This window comes from Aulostomus chinensis, chromosome 8, assembly GCF_037954235.1.
Source record: "Aulostomus chinensis isolate RoL2024-O1b breed Wild chromosome 8, RoL_Achi_v1.0, whole genome shotgun sequence".
Taxonomy (NCBI): Eukaryota; Metazoa; Chordata; class Actinopteri; order Syngnathiformes; family Aulostomidae; genus Aulostomus; species Aulostomus chinensis.
Window position 1 is genome coordinate 29,760,196 of NC_141327.1, and position 22,256 is coordinate 29,782,451.

At 50.0% G+C, this 22,256-nt stretch overlaps 3 protein-coding genes across 5 annotated transcripts; 2 read left to right on the top strand and 1 right to left on the bottom strand.

Annotated features, from left to right (window-relative positions):
• Positions 1-13: 13 nt before the first annotated feature.
• wdr83 (WD repeat domain containing 83) lies at positions 14-3,562 on the top strand. The gene is made up of 10 exons (XM_086212338.1): positions 14-190; positions 726-836; positions 1,009-1,129; positions 1,253-1,358; positions 1,448-1,496; positions 1,759-1,885; positions 1,981-2,048; positions 2,268-2,376; positions 3,031-3,145; positions 3,227-3,562. Exons 2-10 carry the CDS (start codon positions 734-736, stop codon positions 3,371-3,373), a joined length of 945 nt encoding a protein of 314 aa, XP_086068464.1. The 5' UTR covers positions 14-190; positions 726-733; the 3' UTR covers positions 3,374-3,562.
• Positions 3,563-4,073: 511 nt separating this feature from the next.
• On the bottom strand, positions 4,074-5,080 carry LOC147258024 (persephin). Its single transcript, XM_086212343.1, has 2 exons — positions 4,984-5,080; positions 4,074-4,532 (listed from the first exon to the last, which is right to left on the bottom strand). Exons 1-2 carry the CDS (start codon positions 5,060-5,062, stop codon positions 4,087-4,089), a joined length of 525 nt encoding a protein of 174 aa, XP_086068469.1. The 5' UTR covers positions 5,063-5,080; the 3' UTR covers positions 4,074-4,086.
• A 3,909-nt stretch (positions 5,081-8,989) lies between these two features.
• On the top strand, positions 8,990-21,458 carry pla2g6 (phospholipase A2, group VI (cytosolic, calcium-independent)). Of its 3 annotated transcripts, none has more exons than XM_086212340.1 (18): positions 8,990-9,061; positions 9,513-9,755; positions 11,856-12,065; positions 12,285-12,465; positions 12,600-12,787; positions 12,875-12,971; positions 13,226-13,408; positions 14,603-14,711; positions 15,565-15,681; positions 16,037-16,127; positions 16,579-16,742; positions 16,814-16,964; positions 17,417-17,553; positions 18,779-18,933; positions 19,030-19,081; positions 19,363-19,478; positions 19,570-19,643; positions 19,975-21,458. In XM_086212340.1, the coding sequence occupies exons 2-18, from the start codon at positions 9,541-9,543 to the stop codon at positions 20,117-20,119; spliced, it is 2,385 nt and encodes a 794-aa protein (XP_086068466.1). In that variant the 5' UTR covers positions 8,990-9,061; positions 9,513-9,540; the 3' UTR covers positions 20,120-21,458. The 3 variants fall into 3 exon arrangements, with proteins under 3 accessions (XP_086068466.1, XP_086068468.1, XP_086068467.1); XM_086212341.1 differs by lacking the exon at positions 8,990-9,061 and adding an exon at positions 9,096-9,395; XM_086212342.1 differs by lacking the exon at positions 15,565-15,681.
• The last annotated feature ends 798 nt before the right edge of the window (positions 21,459-22,256 follow it).

Genomic DNA, 22,256 nt, shown 5'->3' on the forward strand with positions numbered 1-22,256 from the left:
GAGAACGCTTGTGTGCTTTTATTTTGAAACCAGCCTTCGATCCCTGCATGCATTGCACTCAGTGGCAAACATGAGTGAAACGAAAGCAGGACACCTTTGACTGAACTGAGTGAAACGTTTTATTTGTCTGTTAAATACCAATCACAACAAAAAAAGAGGCAGATTTCTGATTCGGCGCTGTCTGGTCAAAGTAAGTCACGTTAACACGAACGATCGTGAGGGCGCGTGGTCGCTGTATCTTCATGCTAGGTCTTTGTCAGGTTTGTGTCCAAAGAATAAAGCTAGAAAATTGAATTGTTTTTGTAGCTCTTCGTCTCCTCGTGTTAACGTTTCACTGCGGGTGTAAGGACTGGTGTTGATTGTTCATAATAGACAAATACATGCAATTTAGCCACAGTGCTAATAGCGCTCGAACACCAAGCACCTCCAAGTGCTTGACGCAGGGCAGTTGAGTCATACGGTGTATAAAATACCTCTAAAGGCAACATATCTAGATTCTTAAAACAGTGAAAGAAGGAATCGTGGTCAGAAGCTTCACTTGGAGTCAAGATATTGGTAGAAATGAGAGCTTCTACATGACATACGACCACTGGTGGTTCCCTCAAAATTCCCTTTTGAAAGCTTTGCCTGGTGAATTTTTAGAACCGTCTCACTGATGTGATGTTGGCTTTGGATTTTGACTCCCAGAGTGGATGTCAAACGACGCGTCGTGTTTGTCCACACAGGATCTGTCATGGCATTCCCACTTCCCAAACCCGAGGCTCCTCAGCTTCCACAACACCTGCTGAGGACTGTTGACTGTCAGCAAGGAGCTGTCAGAGCTGTTCGCTTCAATGGTACTGAAGAACGTCCGTCATCCCAGTGTCCAGAGTGCCCAGGCACGCTGGAACATGCAGGCTAGAGTCTGGCTCTGCTCGAATACATGCAGCGGCTTCTTACGAAGTCACGATGGCTGAACCTTTTGTTCTCTCGGCAGCTTTGTCTGACTCCTGTCTCCCGTGTCCTCAGCTGATGGACAGTACTTGCTCTCGTGCGGCAGCGACAAGTCTCTGAAACTGTGGAGTGTGAGCCGGGGGACGCCGCTGAAGACGTACAGCGGACATGGATATGAGGTTCTGGATGCTGATGGGTGAGTGAAGTTGTGTTTTTCTCCACCTCTCTTGAGGTTTTAACAGGAGATTTTACACCTCATTACGCCCTTTTACCCCCAACTAAAATCACAGTGCTTGTTTCTCATTGGCTGCTTTCACAGCTCCTATGACAACAGTCAGATTTGCTCCTGCAGCTCAGACAAGACGGTCATCCTGTGGGATGTCGCCACAGGTCAGGTCTCGCGTAAACTCCGAGGTCACGCCGGGGTCAGTGCAGTCGGTCTGTTGTCTGTGACTGTATGTTTTGTTCTTTGTATGTTTTCAATTCTGGATCTCACTCAAATTTGCTGCAACAGAAAGTCAACTGCGTCCAGTTCAACGAGGAGGCCACTGTCATCCTGTCAGGTGAGTCTCCTGGTCGTGAGAGTGTCTGGTGCCGTCTGCACTGAAGCTTTAGTCTCAGGAAATATGTTGTAACCACATTCTTCTCAACAAATTATTGAGATTGTTATGTTTTTAATGGCATATAGAAATTAAAAGTTTTTCAATGTTTTTGAAAGACTTCCACCATTTTCAACAATCTTCCTTTTGTTTTGCTTTGTATGACCATTTATTAGTGCTTTGTGTGTTTTTGTATGAAAATCAATCAAATTTTCTGGCTCCCCAGGTTCCATCGATGGGACGGTGCGGTGTTGGGACACCAGGTCCCGCAGATTTGAGCCCATCCAGGTTCTGGATGAGGCTCGCGACGGCATCAGCAGCCTGAAAGTGATGCAACACGAGCTGCTGACGGGGTCAGGAAGTGTCTCTCATCACGCGTTGTCGACTTGTGTCACACGTAACAGTGACGCCCAGGAGGTGACAAATGAAGATTTTGGTCTCTGAGCAGGTCGGTGGACGGCAGAGTGAGACGCTACGACCTGAGGATGGGGCAGCTGCACGTGGACTTCATCAGCAGTCAGTCATTCCTTTAGTAGTTCCATCAGAATACGTTTACAACTCATCAGTCGTTGCTCACATATTTAACAAGTAAATTGTATGATGGCGTTTGTCTCTTTGTGGCATGAAATATGATGAACAATTAAACTGATAAAAATAGAAATGAATGGTAAGTCACATCGTCACAAAACTGTGTGTGTGTGCGTGTGTGTGTGCGTGTGCGTGTGTGTTCCACAGGCCCCATCACCTGTGTGTGTTTCAGCCGGGACGGCCAGTGCACCCTCAGCTCCAGTCTGGACTCAGCAGTGCGTCTGCTGGACAAGAGCACCGGGGAGATGCTGGGAGAGTGAGTGCAGTCGTGTCACCGCAGCACGGTGACTCGCCACGGTGACACGCCACGGTGACTCGCCACGGTGACTCGCCACGGTGACACGCCACAGTGACACGCCATGGTGACTCGCCACGGTGACACGCCACGGTGACTCGCCACGGTGACTCGCCACGGTGACACGCCACGGTGACTCGCCACGGTGACACGCCACGGTGACTCGCCAGGGGTCTCCAGAGTGAAAATACTTCTGTTTAAAGTTTGTAAAATGCGGGGATGACCAGGCCTTGTTATTTTGAGATGTGAGTTGAGTGAAAGTTTTAACCATTTGCAGCCGTGTGTATAAACTGCGTCAGATTAAATGAAGTTGGTCGTGGTAGAGCAGTGGGATACTGACTGAACCAGTGTCAGCGGCGTTCCCGATACTGGTATCTGGATGGAAACAACTTTACCTGAAGCACATGATCATCAGGACGTTTCCATCTTTTATTTCTTTCATCATAAACAGGAGAGATTTTGTCCTCAGTTGCTGAGGTTGAACTGAGCTGACCCCCCCCCCCTCTTCAAACTGGAGATTTTCCAGTGAAACCTGTAAAACAAAAGTGAAGGTTTTTGATTCTAAAAAGCAGCATCTGATCACGTTCATTGGTGTCACTGGTTTGTCTGGTTCAGGTATACGGGACACAAGATGAAGGGGTACAAGCTGGACTGCTGCCTGTCCAGTAAAGACACGCATGTCCTCAGCTGCTCCGAGGACGGGCACGTGTACTGCTGGGACCTCGTCGAGGTAAGAGCTGCTGCTCGCTGGTCTCCTGTGACACAGAACCGGCGTTCCGATGCACACAAAATATAATCTGTTGCCTGTCAGGGTTCCTTGTCCTTGAAGCTGCCGGTGGGGAAAGCTGTGGTCCAGTCGCTGGCCTTCCATCCTTCAGAGACCTGCCTCCTGACAGCCATGGAGGGGCGTGTTCAGGTCTGGGGGGCGGAGCCAGAAGACACTTCCGTGGCCTCATAGGGAAGATGAAAGTGTGCTTTGTTCTCTTTTCCTCTTGCCAGGTTTCGGGTGAAGCAGTTAGATGCTAGATGTTCTTACACAATAATAACATGTAATTTGTTTGCAGTATGGCAGGGATTCGTCTCATACAGACACTGGGATTTGTGTACATGTACAATATTTTTGTAAAAATATGAATAAACACAATTTTAGGTACCTTGTCTCTTTTACATAAATGATACGCCTACAAAGACTGTTAGGCTCTGAACACCTTTATTAGAAACTGAACATACAAAATAAGTTAATCAGCATGACACGTGAAATGAACAGGATATAAATAAATAAATAACTTATCTTGCATAAATACGGTCATTTACAAAGCGTGGGCACCGCTGGATGGAGGACGTCACTCAACTGCTCTGAGGATTGTAAACAAACTCAGCTTCGGCAGAAGGCAGTGGAGGTCAGACCACATCAGGAGCGAAAGGTTTTGAAGCATCTACATCGTGTACAAAGCCGTTTAAAGCTCTACATGTGTCCCTCAGACATCAACTGATTGGAAAACATCCTCAAGACAAAACCTGTGAAAGCCTGCGGAGGTCATGTGACCTTCAGTCAGAACTGGAGTCCTGAGGTTTTCACCCTCAAGCAATCACACGTCCATTCTGAGGAAATGGCTACCTCTGCACTCCTGGACCCCCGAGTCTCCCCGTGGCTTCCTGCTCTCTCCAGCTTCAGCCCACACAGCTGCAGCCTGCCGCCGACAGCTTTTCCACCTTGTGCCAGCGGTGTGAGTTATCCAGGAAGGCCATGTCCTCGTGGTGGGTGGGTCTGCAGCAGGGCACGTGGTGCCACAGCTCCATGGTTGCAGGAGAGGGCAACACGCCACTGAGCAGCAGGTTGGTGAGGGTGAGGTCGTGGTTGGAGCGAACACGGGGACATGTCCCACCGCAGTACTTGAAAAGGACGTTCTCATCGGAGTCGTAGCCCAGCCCCAGGTCTCGAACCTGCAGCAGAATGGAGTGTAGGCCACACTGGGAGCCAGGAGTGGATCGGCGGCCCCGGACTTGGATCAGGACAGGGGGACTAGGCGCTGGGTCTGTGGGGTCACCTGCTGGACTGCTGGTTATCCTGTCGCCTCCCAGAGACGTGTGAGGAGAGGTTGCTTCTCCTTCCTGATCTAGAAAAGGCAGAAATTTGCTCCACATGTCAGCTGCACTCATGAAGAATTCTTAGAAATGCTTCTGAGTGACAGTTAAAGCAGCAAACAACGACTCACGCTGGAACAAAACCACAAATATGGACACAAACTCTTGAAACAAATTAGTCCCAGTGAGTAACAGCATCTTCTCTGGCCCATCCTGCCCTCCACCGATAGTTCAGCTTTGTTTTAGTCTTTAGTATATTGTGATTATGGCCTAAATGAATTTGTTCTGACAAGATAATGAGCTTATTCATCATGAATTGACCCCCAATCACGACACAACAGCGTAAAAAAGTCTTTCATGGCTTCCATACGACACCAATCCAGATCTCTACTCAATATTTACCAGAAGGCTTAAATAATGTAAGTCATTTGACTTAAGCCAAAAGGTCATAGATCACGACCCTCCATTCTGCCACCCACTTACCCGTCAGCGACCTCAGCCGGTGGCCCCCACCAGTCTGGACACAGAACAGAACCACCAACAGCTTCAGCAGGGACCTCATCTCTGGCGTTTGCTCCTCGTCTGCGTTCAAAGACTGTTGCGTATGTTTGAACGAGTGATGCTCGAGATGCAGACGAGTCACGACCTCCAATATATAGCCCTCGGAGATGAAGGGGTGGGGGGCGGGGGTGAAGCGGGGAGGCAGACGCTAACCTGCCAGCAGACGATCCCACTCACCTGAGGCTGACAGGCGGGCGTTTGACCCAGTATTTGTCCTGCTGGGATTATCTAATTGATGTAAATCACTGGTTTATTGGTGAATTTCCCCCCCAGATGTTTTTCCAGATGAAAAATGGAGGATTGTGGTTTCCGCTAAGGTTTGGGCCATGAAGTCATCATGAGATAACGAAACAGACACGGAAGTAGAAAAGCAGACAGCCAAGAAATGCAGTCACCGACAACAGAACACGATCTATCTAGGAAATGTAAAGGGAGGTCACAGAGACCGGAGGAGTCACGGTGGAATCCTGACACATTCAGCGTTCGTCATGTGTCAGGTTGGATGTCTGAGGCTGCATGGAGGAGGGAGAGGGCCTGTTTCAGCAGACATTCCAGCACGGGTGACTCATCCTGGGCCATAAATTGAGGGATTTGACCAGCAACGTGTGGCTGACACGTAGAATATGTAGAATATGTGTGATGTAATCTCATGGTGTCCTAACAGGCACTGAATGGAATTTGGAGTTTGGATGAAAGTGCATGTTTGAGCCTCGTTGCTGCCATTCAGGTGCGAACACACCTGCGTTCCTTTGATAGGAAGTGATGTTGTGTATAACTCCAAAACTGTCCCGCTGCCTGGCTGCAGCACGGGGTCTTTCTGGGTGAGTCTCCATGTTCTCCCTGTTCCTGCTGGGTTCTCTCTGGTACTCCAGCTTCCTCCACAGTCCAAAGACATCAAGAGGGACCAGGTTAATCCAGACTCTAAATTGACCGTAGGCGTGGCTGGGAGAGCCAATGGTTGTCTGTCTCTATGTGTTGGCCCTGCCATGGACTGGTGACCTGTCCAGGGGGAAGGCTGCTGGGATAGGCTCCACCCCCACCACCCTCAACAGGAGAAGAGGGAGAACATGGAGGGATGGAGGGATGGATGGATGGAGGGATGGATGGATGGATGGAGGGATGGATGGATGGATGGATGGATAGATGGATGGATGGATGGATGGACGGATGGATGGATGGATGGATGGATGGATAGATGGATGGACGGATGGATGGATGGATGGATGTCTCACTGCCTTCTTAAGAGCACGTCTGTGTTCATGTGTTCAGTCTTGTCGGACAAAATGAACCAGTTCCGTGATCCATCTTGAGTTCTGTCCATGAGACCCGTCACGCCTTGACCTGCACCTGGTGCCGACTCCGTGGTGCCATCATGTGACTGAGTACTACAAACCAGGCTAATTTTGTCATTCATGGATCTCTGTAGTTTCACAAAAACACATTTCATGTTTGTTCAGATGCCGGTCGTGGAAACGCCGAGACACTACGGCTGGACAGAATCAAATAAGCTGCATGTAAACAAAGGAATCGGCAGCGGATCATACGAATGATCTGATAACGTTCTTTCTATGGAGCTAACGTTTCGTTCCCACTGTCTGCTGGTTATATTTAGACCAGTGTGTCCAGTGAGATTTTGTATTTATTCATGACCGTTAAATCTGCTCCTTTCTGTTGTGACACAGCCAGGAGAATCTTGAACCAGCACCAGCCCCTGAAATACACCGCCAGGAATTTCAGTGACTTTTCCAAGGTGGGAGTTTTTGGAGGCTTCGGCAGTTTAGATATTAAAATGAAAAAATGATTTTCTATTGTTATGTGAGTTCTCCCTCTTCACTGGAACCAGAGTTAAACCTGAAAACAAAAACACGACCTGTCTCTGGGATTCCCTCAGACATTTCACCATGGACAATCAACAGATAAAAACCTTCTCACGCAGAAAGTCTGTTTCCTGTAATTTTCACAAAAACCAAGGACACACACACACACACACACACACACACACACACACACACACACACACACACACACATTCCTTCGCCCTCTCTAAGAGACAGTGGGATGGAGACCAAAGGAGGGATAAAAGATGGAGATTGGATTGATTACAGCCTGAAGAACCAGTCTGCAGCTCTGGGATGTCAGAGGACAGAAATGGAAAGAATGTGGCAACAATTTAGTTGAAAAAGGAAGGAAATGTTGATTTTTATTCAGGTCCTTTCCTTTCAGGTCCCCACTGATCAGGATTCTGTTTTCTTTTATATTTTATTTGGCAAAAATCCTTTGAATGTGGTCAGAACAAAGGTTTGTAACGGGAGATGTGTATTGTTTTCAGGCTCCTTATGTTGTGGTGCCACACAGCGACAAGATGGCCGATCAGAGTCAAACGTCTTGAAAACATAAACAAACCTGGGCAACCCTGCTGGACCGGGGACGGGTCCTCCCGCCACCCCCATCCTCTTCACCTGATATCTCTGAGACACCTCGAGGAAATTTTCAAAGCTTGTCTCAAATGTCCACCAGCAGTCAAGGTGAGAAGGTTTGGTCCTCCAGGGTCAAGGTTACTTGACCCCCAAAGTATTTCTGGTTCCTCCTGGAGTCCCTGTGGATGTAGTTTCAACAAGACCGGGACAGACAGAGACCCTAACACATCGCGCTGGGCTGCTGCAGGTCCGAAAACAGGAAGCACAAACAGGCTGGTGTGTCATGGATGGAGACGTTAAGAGGAAAACTGGACCTGAGTCGAATTTAGACAAATGGGCACATTTGCTCCACACGATGCGTGACGGTGTTTCTGACGCTGCGATTCCAGGATGTGACACATTGAATTCACACTGAATGAACAATCACTGAGTCCTGCTGTGCGTCCTGGGCGAGCCGGTCCAGTCAGACAGCCGGTCCTTATAGGGCTCGTCTGAGCGGAGCAGGTTAGGAATGCAGGCAGCGACTTTCCTCTCACTGGAATCATCCAAAGAGGATTTGGCTTCGGAATCTCAGCTTCGCTCCTGCTTGTGCTGTAAATCAGTCGATCGGCGCTGAAGAACTCAACCGTGAGTCAAAGCGGCCCGACACTCTTCCGGGCCCAGATCCCACATGACACAAGGCTCAGTTCTATACATCAGCGGGAGCACGTGGACGCTGCTGAGCTAAATACAGCAGGGAGACCGGGACGGAACCTGCTAACAGCCCTCGTCCTAGAAAACACTGGCTTGTTCCTGTGAGAACACGGTTAGGGGGCTCGTCCTCAGCTGAACGCCTGGCTGGGTGGTTTTGCCCCGGTTGCTGGTTCATTCATGTTCAGCGATTGTGGAACTTTCTGGATTGTTCCACTGTGCTCCCGGCAGAGGCTCACACACATTTTCCCAGGATAACTGCAGTAAAACAGCAAACACTAACAGAGCAGTACAAAAAAACTACAAAACAGAGTAAAACAGTGAAAAGGTTTTTTTCTTTCCAGAATTTAAAGAGATGAAGAAAACACAGACGAGCAGGCGAGAGGAAGACGACACACAGTCACATTTAGTAACTGTTCGTCTCCCGAGGGAGACATTGTTTTTATTCATTTCTTTATTTCAAAGGGACGATGCACATCAGTCAACATATTTAGTTTACACCTAAAATGTGAACGTGCCAGAGTTAGCATCAAAGCTAATATTATCAGTCCTTGGCAGGTGAAGTTCGTCTCTGAAAATACCAGGAATTTGTAAAATTTACATCCGTGAATACGGAGCTTAATCGCATAAATAAGGAGGAATTAAAGCCACAATCTAAATTCACAGTGATAAAAACTAAAATGTGAGTAATTAACATAAAAGCTACTGTTGTGTTGACTTCTGGTCGTTGATCTCTGACAGCGCGCCCTAAGCCCCGCCCACTTAGGAGCACGTCTTCGGTCTCTCAAATTGTGATTGGACGAGGCCACGTCACTATTGACGTCTGTTTGCGGCACAGCGAGTTCGGAGGAGCTGTCACGGGTCAAACGTCGCAGAGGACCGTCAGCTAGCAGGTAAGCCGATGGAGCGGCTCGGCGGCAGCTAATGCGATTAGCTTCCGTCGCCCGCTCGCTAGCAGTAGCAGAGACGCTCCGGATACCCGCCATTCCGGTACGAAACTATCAGCACGGCGTTAAACGAGCCCCCCCCATGACGTAACTCCGCTGTCAAGTCGATATGGTGAAGCACGTGATCAGAGTAGATGGAGCCGGTCTCTCGTCTAAATATGCTTGTTTATCCAAAGGAGGTCTTGGGGGGGGGGGGGTTAGCAGCTGACCTGCTAGTCCGCGTTAGCCAGGCAAGTCACAGCAAAGTCACAGGCGCGGACTGAAGTCTTCAGACCCCCCGGTGAGAGAGAAGCTGCGGGTTCGTGCGGGATGTCAGCTGCACCTGTTGCTGCTTCTGGGGCTTTTCTTTCTGTCGGGGTTCTTTAATAATTCACGCCTGCTGACATCGATCCCTCAGGTTGCTAGGTTTCCTCCCCCGGGTGAGAATGCAGTTCCTTGGTCGGCTGCTGGACACCGTCTCCTCCGTGTCGACCCTCTTCACCAACCCCTACCGGGTCAAGGAGGTGCAGCTGTCCGACTACGGTGGAGGAAGCAAAGTCCATGTGAGACAGGATGGCCGGATGGTTCTGTATAGGAACACCCAGTGCCAGTCATGGGACTGTCTGCTTATGTGTCCCGAGACGCCTGCAACTGCTCAGAGGTCAGTGTGTCCTCCCCCCGGGGCAGTGGCGAGCTGGGTGCCGCTGCTAGCATGACACCTCCTGGGTACCAAGTGTCAAAGGTTCCTGGTCGTCCAGTACCTGAGGAGTAAAACTCCAAGATGTGCTAAGATTCAAAAATATCGAGATGAAATGGAAAAATTAGTTCACTTCTGATATTTTGGGTTTGAAAATGGCTGAAAACAAAATTCTGTGGTGTTGTTTTCATGGAAGTCAAAGTAGCTTTTACTTGATCCCATGAAAGTAGCGTTGGGGAGCTAATAGGGAATTATAGGTAGTTTAGACTTTTGAAAGACACTCGGCCTCATATGGAGTTCAATGTGACCTCTAAATAAAACTGGTTAATTAGAATTAACCAGAAACTGACAGTCATCCTCAGACACCAGGCTGATCGAACAAAGCATCTGAATTCCACTTTCGACTGCTAATCTGGGATTAATCCGTGTTGATCCGTTCAGCTGGAAGACTTCAACCAGTTAGCACCCTCCATAGTTCAGCAAGAATTGGTCATGTCAGGGATGAGATGTGTTTGTAGTCCAGCAGGAAGTGGTCATCTCCTGGCTCCTCCCCCAGCAGCCAATAGGATCGCTCCATGTGATTGTGGTGATTGAACCAGTAAATCAGCTCTGGTGAACAGAAGTTGATGATCTTCCAGGTTCAGTTCATCAAGATCATCTTCACTAATGAACCCTCTGATGATGCTGGAAGCCTGGATGCTACGTTAGCAGTGCTAAGCTAACGATAGCCTAGGAAGGAACTACACCAGGGTCACATGACTTCAAGGTCACCACCACTGGTGACCTTTAATGACCTCCAGGACCTCTGTAGGCTCCTCTAGACTCTTGTTAGCAACCCAGGTTTTTAAGACTCCACCATCCACCGGTCTGGTGTTTACTGGTGGATCTGATGTAGAACTGAACCTCCACCATCCACCAGTCTGGTGTTACTGGTGGATCTGATGTAGAACTGAACCTCCACCATCCACCAGTCTGGTGTTACTGGTGGATCCGATGTAGAACTGAACCTCCAACATCCACCAGTCTGGTGTTTACTGGTGGATCTGATGTAGAACTGAACCTCCACCATCCCCCAGTCTGGTGTTACTGGTGGATCTGATGTAGAACTGAACCTCCAACATCCACCAGTCTGGTGTTTACTGGTGGATCTGATGTAGAACTGAACCTCCACCATCCACCAGTCTGGTGTTACTGGTGGATCCGATGTAGAACTGAACCTCCAACACCCACCGGTCTGGTGTTTACTGGTGGATCTGATGCAGAACTGAACCTCCAACACCCACCGGTCTGGTGTTTACTGGTGGATCTGATGTAGAACTGAACCTCCACCATCCACCGGTCTGGTGTTTACTGGTGGATCTGATGTAGAACTGAACCTCCACCATCCACCAGTCTGGTGTTACTGGTGGATCTGATGTAGAACTGAACCTCCACCATCCACCAGTCTGGTGTTACTGGTGGATCCGATGTAGAACTGAACCTCCAACATCCACCAGTCTGGTGTTTACTGGTGGATCTGATGTAGAACTGAACCTCCACCATCCACCAGTCTGGTGTTACTGGTGGATCTGATGTAGAACTGAACCTCCAACATCCACCAGTCTGGTGTTTACTGGTGGATCTGATGTAGAACTGAACCTCCACCATCCACCAGTCTGGTGTTACTGGTGGATCCGATGTAGAACTGAACCTCCAACACCCACCGGTCTGGTGTTTACTGGTGGATCTGATGTAGAACTGAACCTCCAACACCCACCGGTGGGAGCGCAATGTTTCCTGTGCGTAAAAGACGTAAACAGTGAGCAGAAGAAGAGGCAGACAGACAGACAGCTGGAGGGAATCAGGGCCGTGATGAATAGGATCAGTCACCCTGGAGACAGAAACAGAGGTGCTGTGTGTCTGCAGCAGGGTCAGGAACAACAAGGCCTTTTTCCTTCATGATCTTAGTTCATCCTCAGTCTCTTGTTAGCTGATCTGTCACTGTAGCTCCGTCCATGGCGCCTGACACTGTCCTGAAGGGTTCTGTGAAACCTGACCTTGGCTGCGTTGCTCTGTCTGCCCCAGGCTGTTTCAGGTGGCGTCTGAGGAGGACGCCATGAACTGGTTCCCCCAGTATGCCCTCAAGCTGCAGCCCTTCTATGAGACCCTGCAGCTGAAGGCTGAGACCTCCCAGCTGATCGTGGACTGCATCCGCAACCACCCGGACCGCAGTGCCGCTCACATAGCGGTGGAAACGGGCCTGAGGGAGTGTCTGAAGCACAACTACGTCCAGAGGTGAGAGTGGGTGGGCTGGTTTGGCTCTCCTGAGACAGGTGGGATTTGTATTGACGGTTAATCAGCACTGATCTATTTTTCCGTGTGTTTGGTTGTGGACCTGCGTCAGGATACGTGAGGTGATATGTGATCACCATGAGACTATAAAATGTCAGGAACTGTTAAAAGTAATAAAAAAAACCAACAACCTTGAAATCAATCTCGCCATCTTATTTCCAGTCAGATCAATGCTCGCGATGCACAGGGTCAGACGCCACTGCATCTGGCGTGTGAGCGTAATGACACGGCGTGCGTGAAGGAACTGTTAGAGGAGAGCCAGGCTCGCACTGACATCAGAGACCACAACGGAGAGACGCCCATGCACTGTGCTGCCAAGCAGGATTCTCCCGTCATTATCCAGGTGAGTTGGAGCAGGGGCGGAGCCTCAGGTACACGCTGATGGCTGTAACTACGTGTCCTCTGTGATGGGGGGGTGGCTGGGGGGTCGTACACAGAGCAACCTCTCTGAACGTCTGGCTACCCTCATCCCTCCAGGTCCTGTGCTCACGCTTGTGCTCAGGTGTGAACGAGCTGAACAACAACGGGGAGACGCCGCTGCACGTGTCCTGCCGCCTCGGCCGAGTGGAGGCGGTCAGAGCCCTGCTGGCGGGCGGGGCAAAGTGCAACGTCATCGGTGCCAGCGGCTACCCGATCCACACGGCCATGAAGTACAACGAGAAGGGGTGAGCTGGTGGATGGGAGAGGATGATGCGTGTGGAGTCAGGTGGTCTTCAGTTGGGCGACTCATGCCCCACGTGTTTGTTGGTCAGGTGTGTGGAGGAGATCCTGAAAGCAGACCCAGACCAGATCCAGGCGGAGGACTCAGTGTATGGCGGGACGCCGCTCCACTGGGCCAAAACAGCTGAGGTTGGGAACGTCATGATTATGGTGGTTACAGGAGCTCTGATGACCTGTGAGGTCTCTCACATTTGAGGTTCATCTGCAGCTCCAGTGTCTGGCGCTGTGCAGGAGGAGATGAGGGCCCTCCAGGTGTTCTGGCCTTCCAGGTGTTCTGGCCCTCCAGGTGTTCTGGCCCTCCCCTGCAGGACGTCCACATCAGGAAGACGCTGCGAAAGAAATCAGGTTGTTCTGATTATAAAAACTCCTCCTCTCTGTGCCAGATGTGCTGCCTGCTGCTGGAGCACGGCTGTGCGGTGAACTACCTCAGTAAGACCGGCGAGAGCGCCCTCCATATTCTGACCAAGAAGGGTCGCTTTGAGGCGGCCATGGTGTTACTGACCCACGGAGCGAATGCCAACCTGAAGGGACAGGACGGGAACACAGCGCTGCACCTGGCTATGAAGGTGTGTGTGATCCTGCAGGTGAAAGGGCGTGTGCTCCGAACGTTGATGAAAGGAGACCGTGAGGGGAGGAGCTAGCGAAGTCGCTGCAACACGCTGCTAGTGAGACGAGACAACAATGACAGCTTCAGGACAGATTACAGGAGTGTCATAATCCCAAATTACTGGGAATGAGGCTGCGAGTTCACGCAGGAGCTCCCCCTACAGGTGATTGTGTCTCTCGCTGATGTGAGATCCTGTTGAAGCAGATTTAAACAAAACAAACAACCTGCTTCACCTCTAATCTGATTGGAGGCTTTTGTGTTGTCACTATGCTCACGATGTCACTGCTTCAAAACAGACATGGCTGCCTGAACGGGTCAAAGATCACATGTTCATGGTGTCTTAGTTTTCGTCTCTCTGCTGTGGGTGATGATGGTGATGATGATGATGATGATGACGACGACGACGATGACGACGATGATAATGATGACGATAATGATAATGATGACGATAATGATGACGATGATGATGGTGATGATGACGATGGTGATGATGATGACGATAATGATGACGATAATGATGATGGTGATGATGACGATGACGATGATGGTGATGATGATGATGATGATGATGACGATAATGATGACGACGATGATGACGATGAGGATGGTGATGATGACGATGAGGATGGTGATGATGACGATGATAATGATGACCACGACGACGATGATGATGATGACGACGAAGATGACGATGATAATGATGATGACTATGATGATGATGACGACGACGATGATGACTATGATGACTATGATGATGACGACGACGATGATGATGACTATGATGATGACGACGACGACGATGATGATGACGATGATGATGACGACGATGATGATGATGATAATGATGATGATGACGATGATGATGATGACGACGATGATGATGACGACGATGATGATGACGACGATGATGATGGTGATGATGATAATGATGACGATGGTGATGACGACGATGATGATGATGACGATGGTGATGACGACGATGATGATGATGATAATGACGGTGATGATGATGGTGATGACGACGATGATGATGATGACGATGGTGATGGTGACGATGATGATGATGACGATGATGATGACGACGATGACGATGATGATGACGACGATGATGATGATGATGATATTCATAACGATGCATTCTCACACGAATCAGATGGACCACATGGAGCTGATCAAAGCTCTGATTGTTTTCGGGGCTGATGTTGAGATCCACAACGACCTGGGAGAAACACCCGGGCTGATCGCCGCACGCACCAGCAAAGGTGAGAGAGCTGTTGGTGGGGGGGGGCGTGGCTACATTTACATGGATGGCAACATGCCAGCTACTGACCTGATTCTGAATAAGAAGGCAGCGTCTCAGATCGTTATGTTTGAACCGTGACGCCTCTCAGGTGAGTGTTCAGCTTCATGAGCAGCAGTCCCACCACGGGACAGGAGAGTTGCAGCGACGGGATGTGGACGAGCGTCTTTGGTCATGAGTCTTGCTCTGTGCATGCAAACAAGAATGTATTTGTATTCCTGGAGTATTCTAGAAGAAGTATTGCCTGATTCAGAGCGAGGTCAGGACTCAGACGACTGCCACCCACGTAAAGGCAGCCGGTGTCGGAGTTCATAGCAAACGGGATAGGAGTGAAACTGAAGGCACTGGACAGGTCGCCCTGACTAGTTTGTTTGAGCTCGTTGCCGTGGTTACGACATGTGAACGCATGTAGATGATGATGATGCATGACAACAGTTTACTGTGGGATGACAAACTGTGATGTCATGAGCAGGGATTCCCTACCTGTAAGACTGACCTGAGGGTTAAATAAGTCCTCTGACTGTGAGCGCCATGATGGAGGCACCTTGTTAGTTTTTGTAGGAATGAGATTTTTCTATTTGAGCACGTTTGTTGTTTGCACAGAGTTGATCGTTGTGAAGCCAGGAGCTCCGTGACATGCGTCTGAATCGCTAACAAGTTACTGACATCCTGTCTCTCCCTCCCTCTCTCTCCCTCTCTTTCTGTCTCTCCCTCTGTCACCTCTACCTTCTCTCTGCTTTGTGTGTGTGCGTGTGCATGTGTGTGTGTGTGTGCATGTCTAATTCCATTGGTTTGCATGTTTGATCCAATGAAAGGTCCAAATAGAAAGATACTGCTGGACATGCTGTGTAGCGTAGGGGTCCAGCGGTGCCTCCCCCCCTCCCCTGGCAGTCCTCCCCCCATCTCCAACAAGGACAAACCACCAGGCATAGGTAACGTTCTCGTCCCACTTCCTGCCTCCACCTACGTGTCTGTTCAGTTTACTGAAGAAATTAAACTAAAGAAACGATGGAGTCAGGCTTTTATTGTTGTCGTCTAACAGGAAGTGGTCATGTTTATCGAGATAATCTTTGCTAGTGACCACTGATGACGCTGGAAGCCTGAATGCAGCGTTAGCAGTACTGAACTCCTGGTGTTCATTCTGCCAACATGAGAATGTTTTCCGTCCATAAATGAAAGGATGCTTCTGTTGAATCTCCCTCCGGCCTCCAGAAGCCACGCCCACCTTCACTTCCTTCCTTTGGACTTGAATCTGATGTGTCCTTGTGCTGTTGTGATGGCTCGCAGGGTTTGAGGACATGATGCAAGTGGGAGCTGCCATGAGTGCAATGAGCAGAGGCGTGACCGAAGCAGACGGCCTCAAGATGGACCCTCGGAGGTGAGTTTGTGACCTGATGAATTCAAGTATCCATGACGTCGCCTGGCTGGCGGGAGCTAATGACAGCTTCACTCTTAATTATTCCTTCAAGATGAAAGGGTTCTGTGTTTATTAGCGATCTGCCTCTGGTCCAAAGTGCATTTGGATCATTTTCAAGCCTTCAAACTCCGTGGTGATGCAGGCTCAGGTAGAAAGTCTTGCGTGGCACAGCTTCCTACGTTCATCACAGGTGGGATTTAGGCGGAACCATGTGGTCGCCGCTCCCAAACACCAGGTGCACTTGCACCTTTGGCTGGTCGCTGTGGATTCAGCAAGTTGGAGAAACTCCTTGTTCCTTGCTGAATACTCAACGTCTCGTGCTCACATGTGCGCGATGTTACGACAGCGGCGAACTTCCAGATGTTTCTGTGGAACAAACCAAGAAGTGAGAGTTTGTGTCCGTCTTCCGCAGGATGGAGAGACTGCTGTGTCTAGATGGAGGAGGAATAAAGGGCCTGGTTCTGATCCAGATGCTGATCGCTCTGGAGAGGGAGGCGGGTCGGCCCACCCGAGAGCTCTTTGACTGGGTGGCTGGCACGAGCACCGGGGGCATCCTGGCGCTCGCCATAATCCACGGTGGGTGTGTTTTCCTCCGTCGTGCTCGTCCCGTCATGTGAGCGCCGTCGTGATGTGTCTCGTCTGTGTAGGGAAGTCCATGGAGTACCTGCGCTGCCTGTACTTCAGGATGAAGGAGCAGGTGTTCAGGGGGTCACGACCCTACGAGTCAGCTCCTCTGGAGGACTTCCTGAAGAAAGAATTTGGAGAGAACACCAAGATGGCCGATGTCAGATACCCCAGGTACCTCCTCTGATTCTGGTGCCATGACAATTAGAACACCTCTTGAGTCAGCAGTAAACAGCAGGAGGAGCACAGCCGCCTCGCTGGAGGTTCCCCCGGTTCTGTTGGTCGGTGGCACAAACCATGTGAGCTGCCTGAAGGTAGGAAGGGGCGACAAATCACATGATCACACCTCTCCGTCCAATCGACAAACTGCACCAGTCAGAAGTTGACACTGACACCAAAAGTGATGCAACCAATCAGCATCCTTCAATGAGATGTGGGTGGGGTTTAAGTGTTGGTTCAGAATAAGATTGGCGACTCCAGAAGCTGCTGTAGCTTCAGGGTGCGTGAGTAAATTGATCTGATTGGATGGAGTCAGCCAAGAGTTCCTCCAATCGCCTGCTGTTTCTCTAGAGTGTGGCGGACGTTCCGGATGGTTCTGTCTAACAGAAGCATTGGGGCTCCTGCAGGGTGATGGTGACCAGTGTCCTGGCAGACCGGCATCCAGGAGAACTGCACATCTTCAGGAACTACGACCCCCCCTCCCTCCGCACAGAGCCCCCCTACGCCACCACCGCCACGTTCAAGGCCCTCACCGTCCCTCAAGGTACGAGCCACGAGTGAATGTAGCCCATGCTGACGAGGATGCCAACCTACGTCTGTGTTAGATGACTGCATGTGTGCCAGCCCTGTTGTTGCGTGTGCCAGCCGTGTTGTTGTTGCGTGTGCTAGCCGTGTTGTTGTTGCAGGATGGGAGGATGAGGATGTGTTGGTAGTAGGATACACAGAAGAGCCAGCCAGGAAGCGTAGGAGGGTGACAGAGCCAGGTGTGTGCACCTGAGTGAGTGACGCACAAAGGAACATTTTCACTTGGTCTGTCTCAGTTTCTCTGCACGTCACCTCATCAGTTTAACATCACAACCTGCACCTGATTGACAGCTGTGGGTGTGTGGGCTCACGAGGAGGCCAGTCAGCGGCGCCCAGCCGTCACGTCTCATCACTGCTGCCCTGCGCCGCCTCGTGGGCCAGTAATTAGTGTCCTAACGATCTGCCTGACGTTACAGAAGTCCGAGGATTTCTTTCTTTCACTTGACACAAAGAGTGAACAAACAACAAAATTTAAGAAGATATCAGGATTGATTATTGATCGGTTTTTATCATAAATATGCACCACGATATGCACCAGTTGTGTTTGAAGATATTGTTTTATGCAACTTAAAACCTGGGTTGCTAACGAGAGTCTAAAGGAGCCTACAGAGGTCATGGGGTTCATTTAAGGTCATCACGAGGAAACACAAGAAGCCCGAAGCTCAGTGGTCATGACCTTAAAGTCATGTGACCCTGGTGTAGTTCACCTTGTGACGCCCCAGTCTGGGGGAACCGACGTTTGCAGAACGTACAGACAACAGTTTACTACCGAACGATCGTATCAACAGAGAACGGGGTGACCCGAAATAACAGGAAGCAGCGCTTCAGGGTAAATCCTGGCCACAGGAATCAACAGAACAAGCTACCGTTTAACCTGCTGACCGGCGCGAGGAAGAAAAACCCAGAAACAAACAAGCAAACCTCAATCTGACGGCTGGGACCAACAAAAACAGGAGGTCAAAATAAAGGGCGATTCCGAGGGACCGCCGTCGAGGGCGCACCAAGCAAAGCGACATTTGAAGGCTCTGCCTGGCAGGCAGACCTCATGCCTGGCAGGACCACTTCCTGTCGGACCACAAACACCTCATCCCTCCATCTTGTCACCCAGACTTTGTTAACCCAGAATCCAAACTAACTGTTCCAGATGTTTCTCATCGTTTATTCTTTCTCTCTGTTTATCTTAGAGCAACTGGTGTGGCGAGCCGCTCGCTCCAGCGGTGCGGCTCCCACTTATTTCCGGCCGATGGGCCGCTTTCTGGACGGCGGGCTGCTGGCCAACAACCCAACACTTGATGCCATGTCTGAAATCCATCAGTACAACAAGTCTTTAAGAGCAGAGGTAACCTGACCGCCATCTGATTTTTGACTTGACAGGCGTCTGATTCTCTCTCTCTTGGTGAGTGAATAATCCCAGCGACTCTGTGCTGCGTCTCAGGGCCGCGGTGATGACATCAAGAAACTGGGCATCGTGGTTTCCCTCGGCACTGGTAGGAAGCTCATCCGTGTCCATTTAAATTGCTTATTCTCTGTAAACACAGTAATTTACTTAGTTCCTTGAATGCGTCGCGTATCGATATCCAGACCTCGTGCTCTACTCAGCAGAGTCAGGGGAAGAGTGCTGGTCTGGGTTCAGGAGCAGGACCAGAGCTCATTTGATAGTTTTGTATCGATCCATTTAAAGCAATCAAGTTCTAGATAGTTCTTGAGCTCTTCACGACAGCTGGACTTCCTGGACGCGTCCTTGATGGCGTCTCTGTCTGTGCCCCAGGTAAACCTCCCCAGGTGGTGGTCAGCTCTGTGGATGTTTTCCGGCCCTCCAACCCTCTGGAACTGGCTAAGAGCTTCGTAGGAGCCAAGGAGCTGGGCAAGATGCTGGTGGACTGTGTGAGGATCTTCACCTTCATTTCTGCCTCAGAGTTTTCTGTCCCTCTGGAAGTGTCTTTTGACCGTAGTTCTAAGAGAGTCTCTCTGTCAGTGCACAGATTCTGACGGGTGTGCTGTTGACCGGGCGAGAGCCTGGTGTGAAATGATCGACACCATCTACCACAGGTGAGGGGGGGGGGCAGCGGTGCAGTTTTTGTATTATTTCAATCTTCAAAAATCCCATTTCACTGAAGACGAAGCGTGGCTTTGATATTCCTCGACCCAGAATTTCCTCATGGCCTCATGATGAGAACGTCTAGCTTGAGGAAGAATTGATTTGATTTTGAAATGATCCGGGGCCAGATCTGATGATGTCACGTCACCCCGGCGGATGAGTGCGCAGCTGCGGCCATGTTCACGCCATCCGGCGCGCTGCTGTACGTTTTACAGCAGCGCGCGGATGGCCCTCTAGTCCTCTGGGAAACTCTGTACGATTGAGCTGCTGTGGTGTGTGCAGGCTGAGCCCGCAGCTCTCCCAGGAGGTGATGCTGGACGAGGTGAGCGATGCCGTTCTGGTGGACATGCTGTGGGAAACCCAGATGTACCTGTATGAGAAGAGGGACGTCCTCCAGTCCCTGGCCAAGGTCCTGCTGGACAAATGAACGCACAAAAACGGCCCCGAGTATCACGACTGGACGCTCGGAGGACAGATGGGACCATAAAAGCAATCACGGTGCTCCTGAAAGCAACAGTGAAGGAGAACGATGGCGGTCGAAGACGAGCCGCGTGGTTCGAGAATGTGGCGTCCGTGTTTGTGTGCTCTTTGTGTAAACCAGGGGTCGGCAGCCTTCGGCACTCAGAGAGCCACTTTGACCTGATTAGCATAGCAAAGACAACTAAAATCAAGAGAACACCGCGGTTTTTACCGTCATGAAATCCGTGAACCGCTCGGAGAAAACAAACTTGGTTTCTCCATGCAGCACACACGTTTCTTCAGAAACTCTTTTTCTTAGATTTATCCACGGTTGGGTTGCCGGGGATCAAAAAGCTCAATAAATTGCGTGCCGGCGGGCGTCACACAGCCGCCACTGTGAAGAGGTTTATTTCTAAGAAGAAACTGAAGGTGTTTTATTTTGATGCTGCAAGATCACCATAACCTTCCAATTTAGAATCACATTAAAAAACTGACGGATTCAAATAAAATACATTTAAATCAAATACTCATTATTTACTTTCCTAAACCACAGGGAGCCGCTTGTGGCTCGGGAGCCATAGGTTGCCCACCCCTGGTGTAAACTAACTCCTGGAGACAGAACGTGAAACCTGACAACACTGACACCTGAAGACCTTTCCTCACGGGCCCAAACCCACCAACACCTGTGGGTCACAGGACCCCTGCAGGAGACACGCGAGCGTCGTCACATCCCAGACCAACGTATGACAAGTGGTCAAATGTTTGTCCTCTTTTTATTCAAGTGGTGGCGCTTGAATAGTAACCACGGTAACAGCATCACTGCCCTCGGCGCTGCCCTCTACAGAACTGATTGAAGGAAACAAACCAACTGCGGGGCCGCGCGGGCTGTTGGCGCTGGCCGTGAGGAAAGGTCTCACCTGGGAACTGACAGGGTACCACCTGCTGGAGGGCGGGTTATGTAGCATCATGTGACCTTATCACTGACATCACTGTCACGAGCACATTCATCAGGACTGAAGTTTGTAGTCACACCACTGAAGGAAGGAAGGAGTACTGCACTTCCTCTAACTTGTTTTATTCTCACCAGATGAGTAGTAGTAGTAGTCGTAGTAGTAGTAGTAGTCGTAGTAGTCGTAGTAGTAGTAACAAATACTTTGTACATGTAACTGAACTGGAGTTACTGATGAACTTGAATGTCTGAAGAAACTGAAGACTCACTCCTACTTGCACTAACTAGCGTAAATATCCATGTTCCCTGTTTTTGTACTTATAACTTAACGATGTGGTAATAAAGTCTGTTAATTACTTCTCCAACTGGGTGTTTAAAACCGCCTGAGATGCTGTTAGTAACCCTGCCAGGTTCAGATTACAGATTCACATTCCCTCTAAAAAATAAAACACTGAATCATAGAAGCACAGGACGAAAGGTCCAAACTGTGAAATGCAGCTTTTGGGCTCAGCTTCGTTGTCAGGACCTTCCAAGGGAGGAGCAGGGATGGAGCCGCCGCTCCGACTCATGGAGGAAACAGATTGGAGAAGCACTTGGGACTTCTTCCTGCAGGTGGCGCCACCGTCACAGCTCAGGCTTTCCTGCTGCAGCGTCCTTTCTAGGTCCACTAATTCTTTCCATCCTGGGTTTGTATCTCTGGGAAATATGTGTTGAGTCTCTGTCGCCCAGATAATCCCACAGCTCTCAGATTATCAAGCAGGGGCAATTTAACAGATAATGTGAGAAAACGCTTGGCGCCCGTGACAGGTGTGTGTGTGTGTGTGTGTGTGTGTGTGTGTGTGTGTGAGGAGTCAACCGTGGACTCAATGTGCTCAGTGTCAGCCATAATACAGGAAGCCCGGGTGAGTGACACAAGGCCAGGGTGTGTCTGCGGGGTCCTGACGACGAACTTCAACGCTTCCCAAACTTTTCAGCTCAGGACTCAAAATAAAGGTGCCAAACACCCCCCCCCCCCCCCCCCCCCCCCCCCCCCAACGCACACACGGTTTTGGGCCGTGTTGTGAGCACAGAGGCACAACAATCAATTTCAGAGTATTTTCCTTCCTGTTAAAATTCAAACGTGATGACTCATCCTGCACCGAGGGGCGTGGTCTAT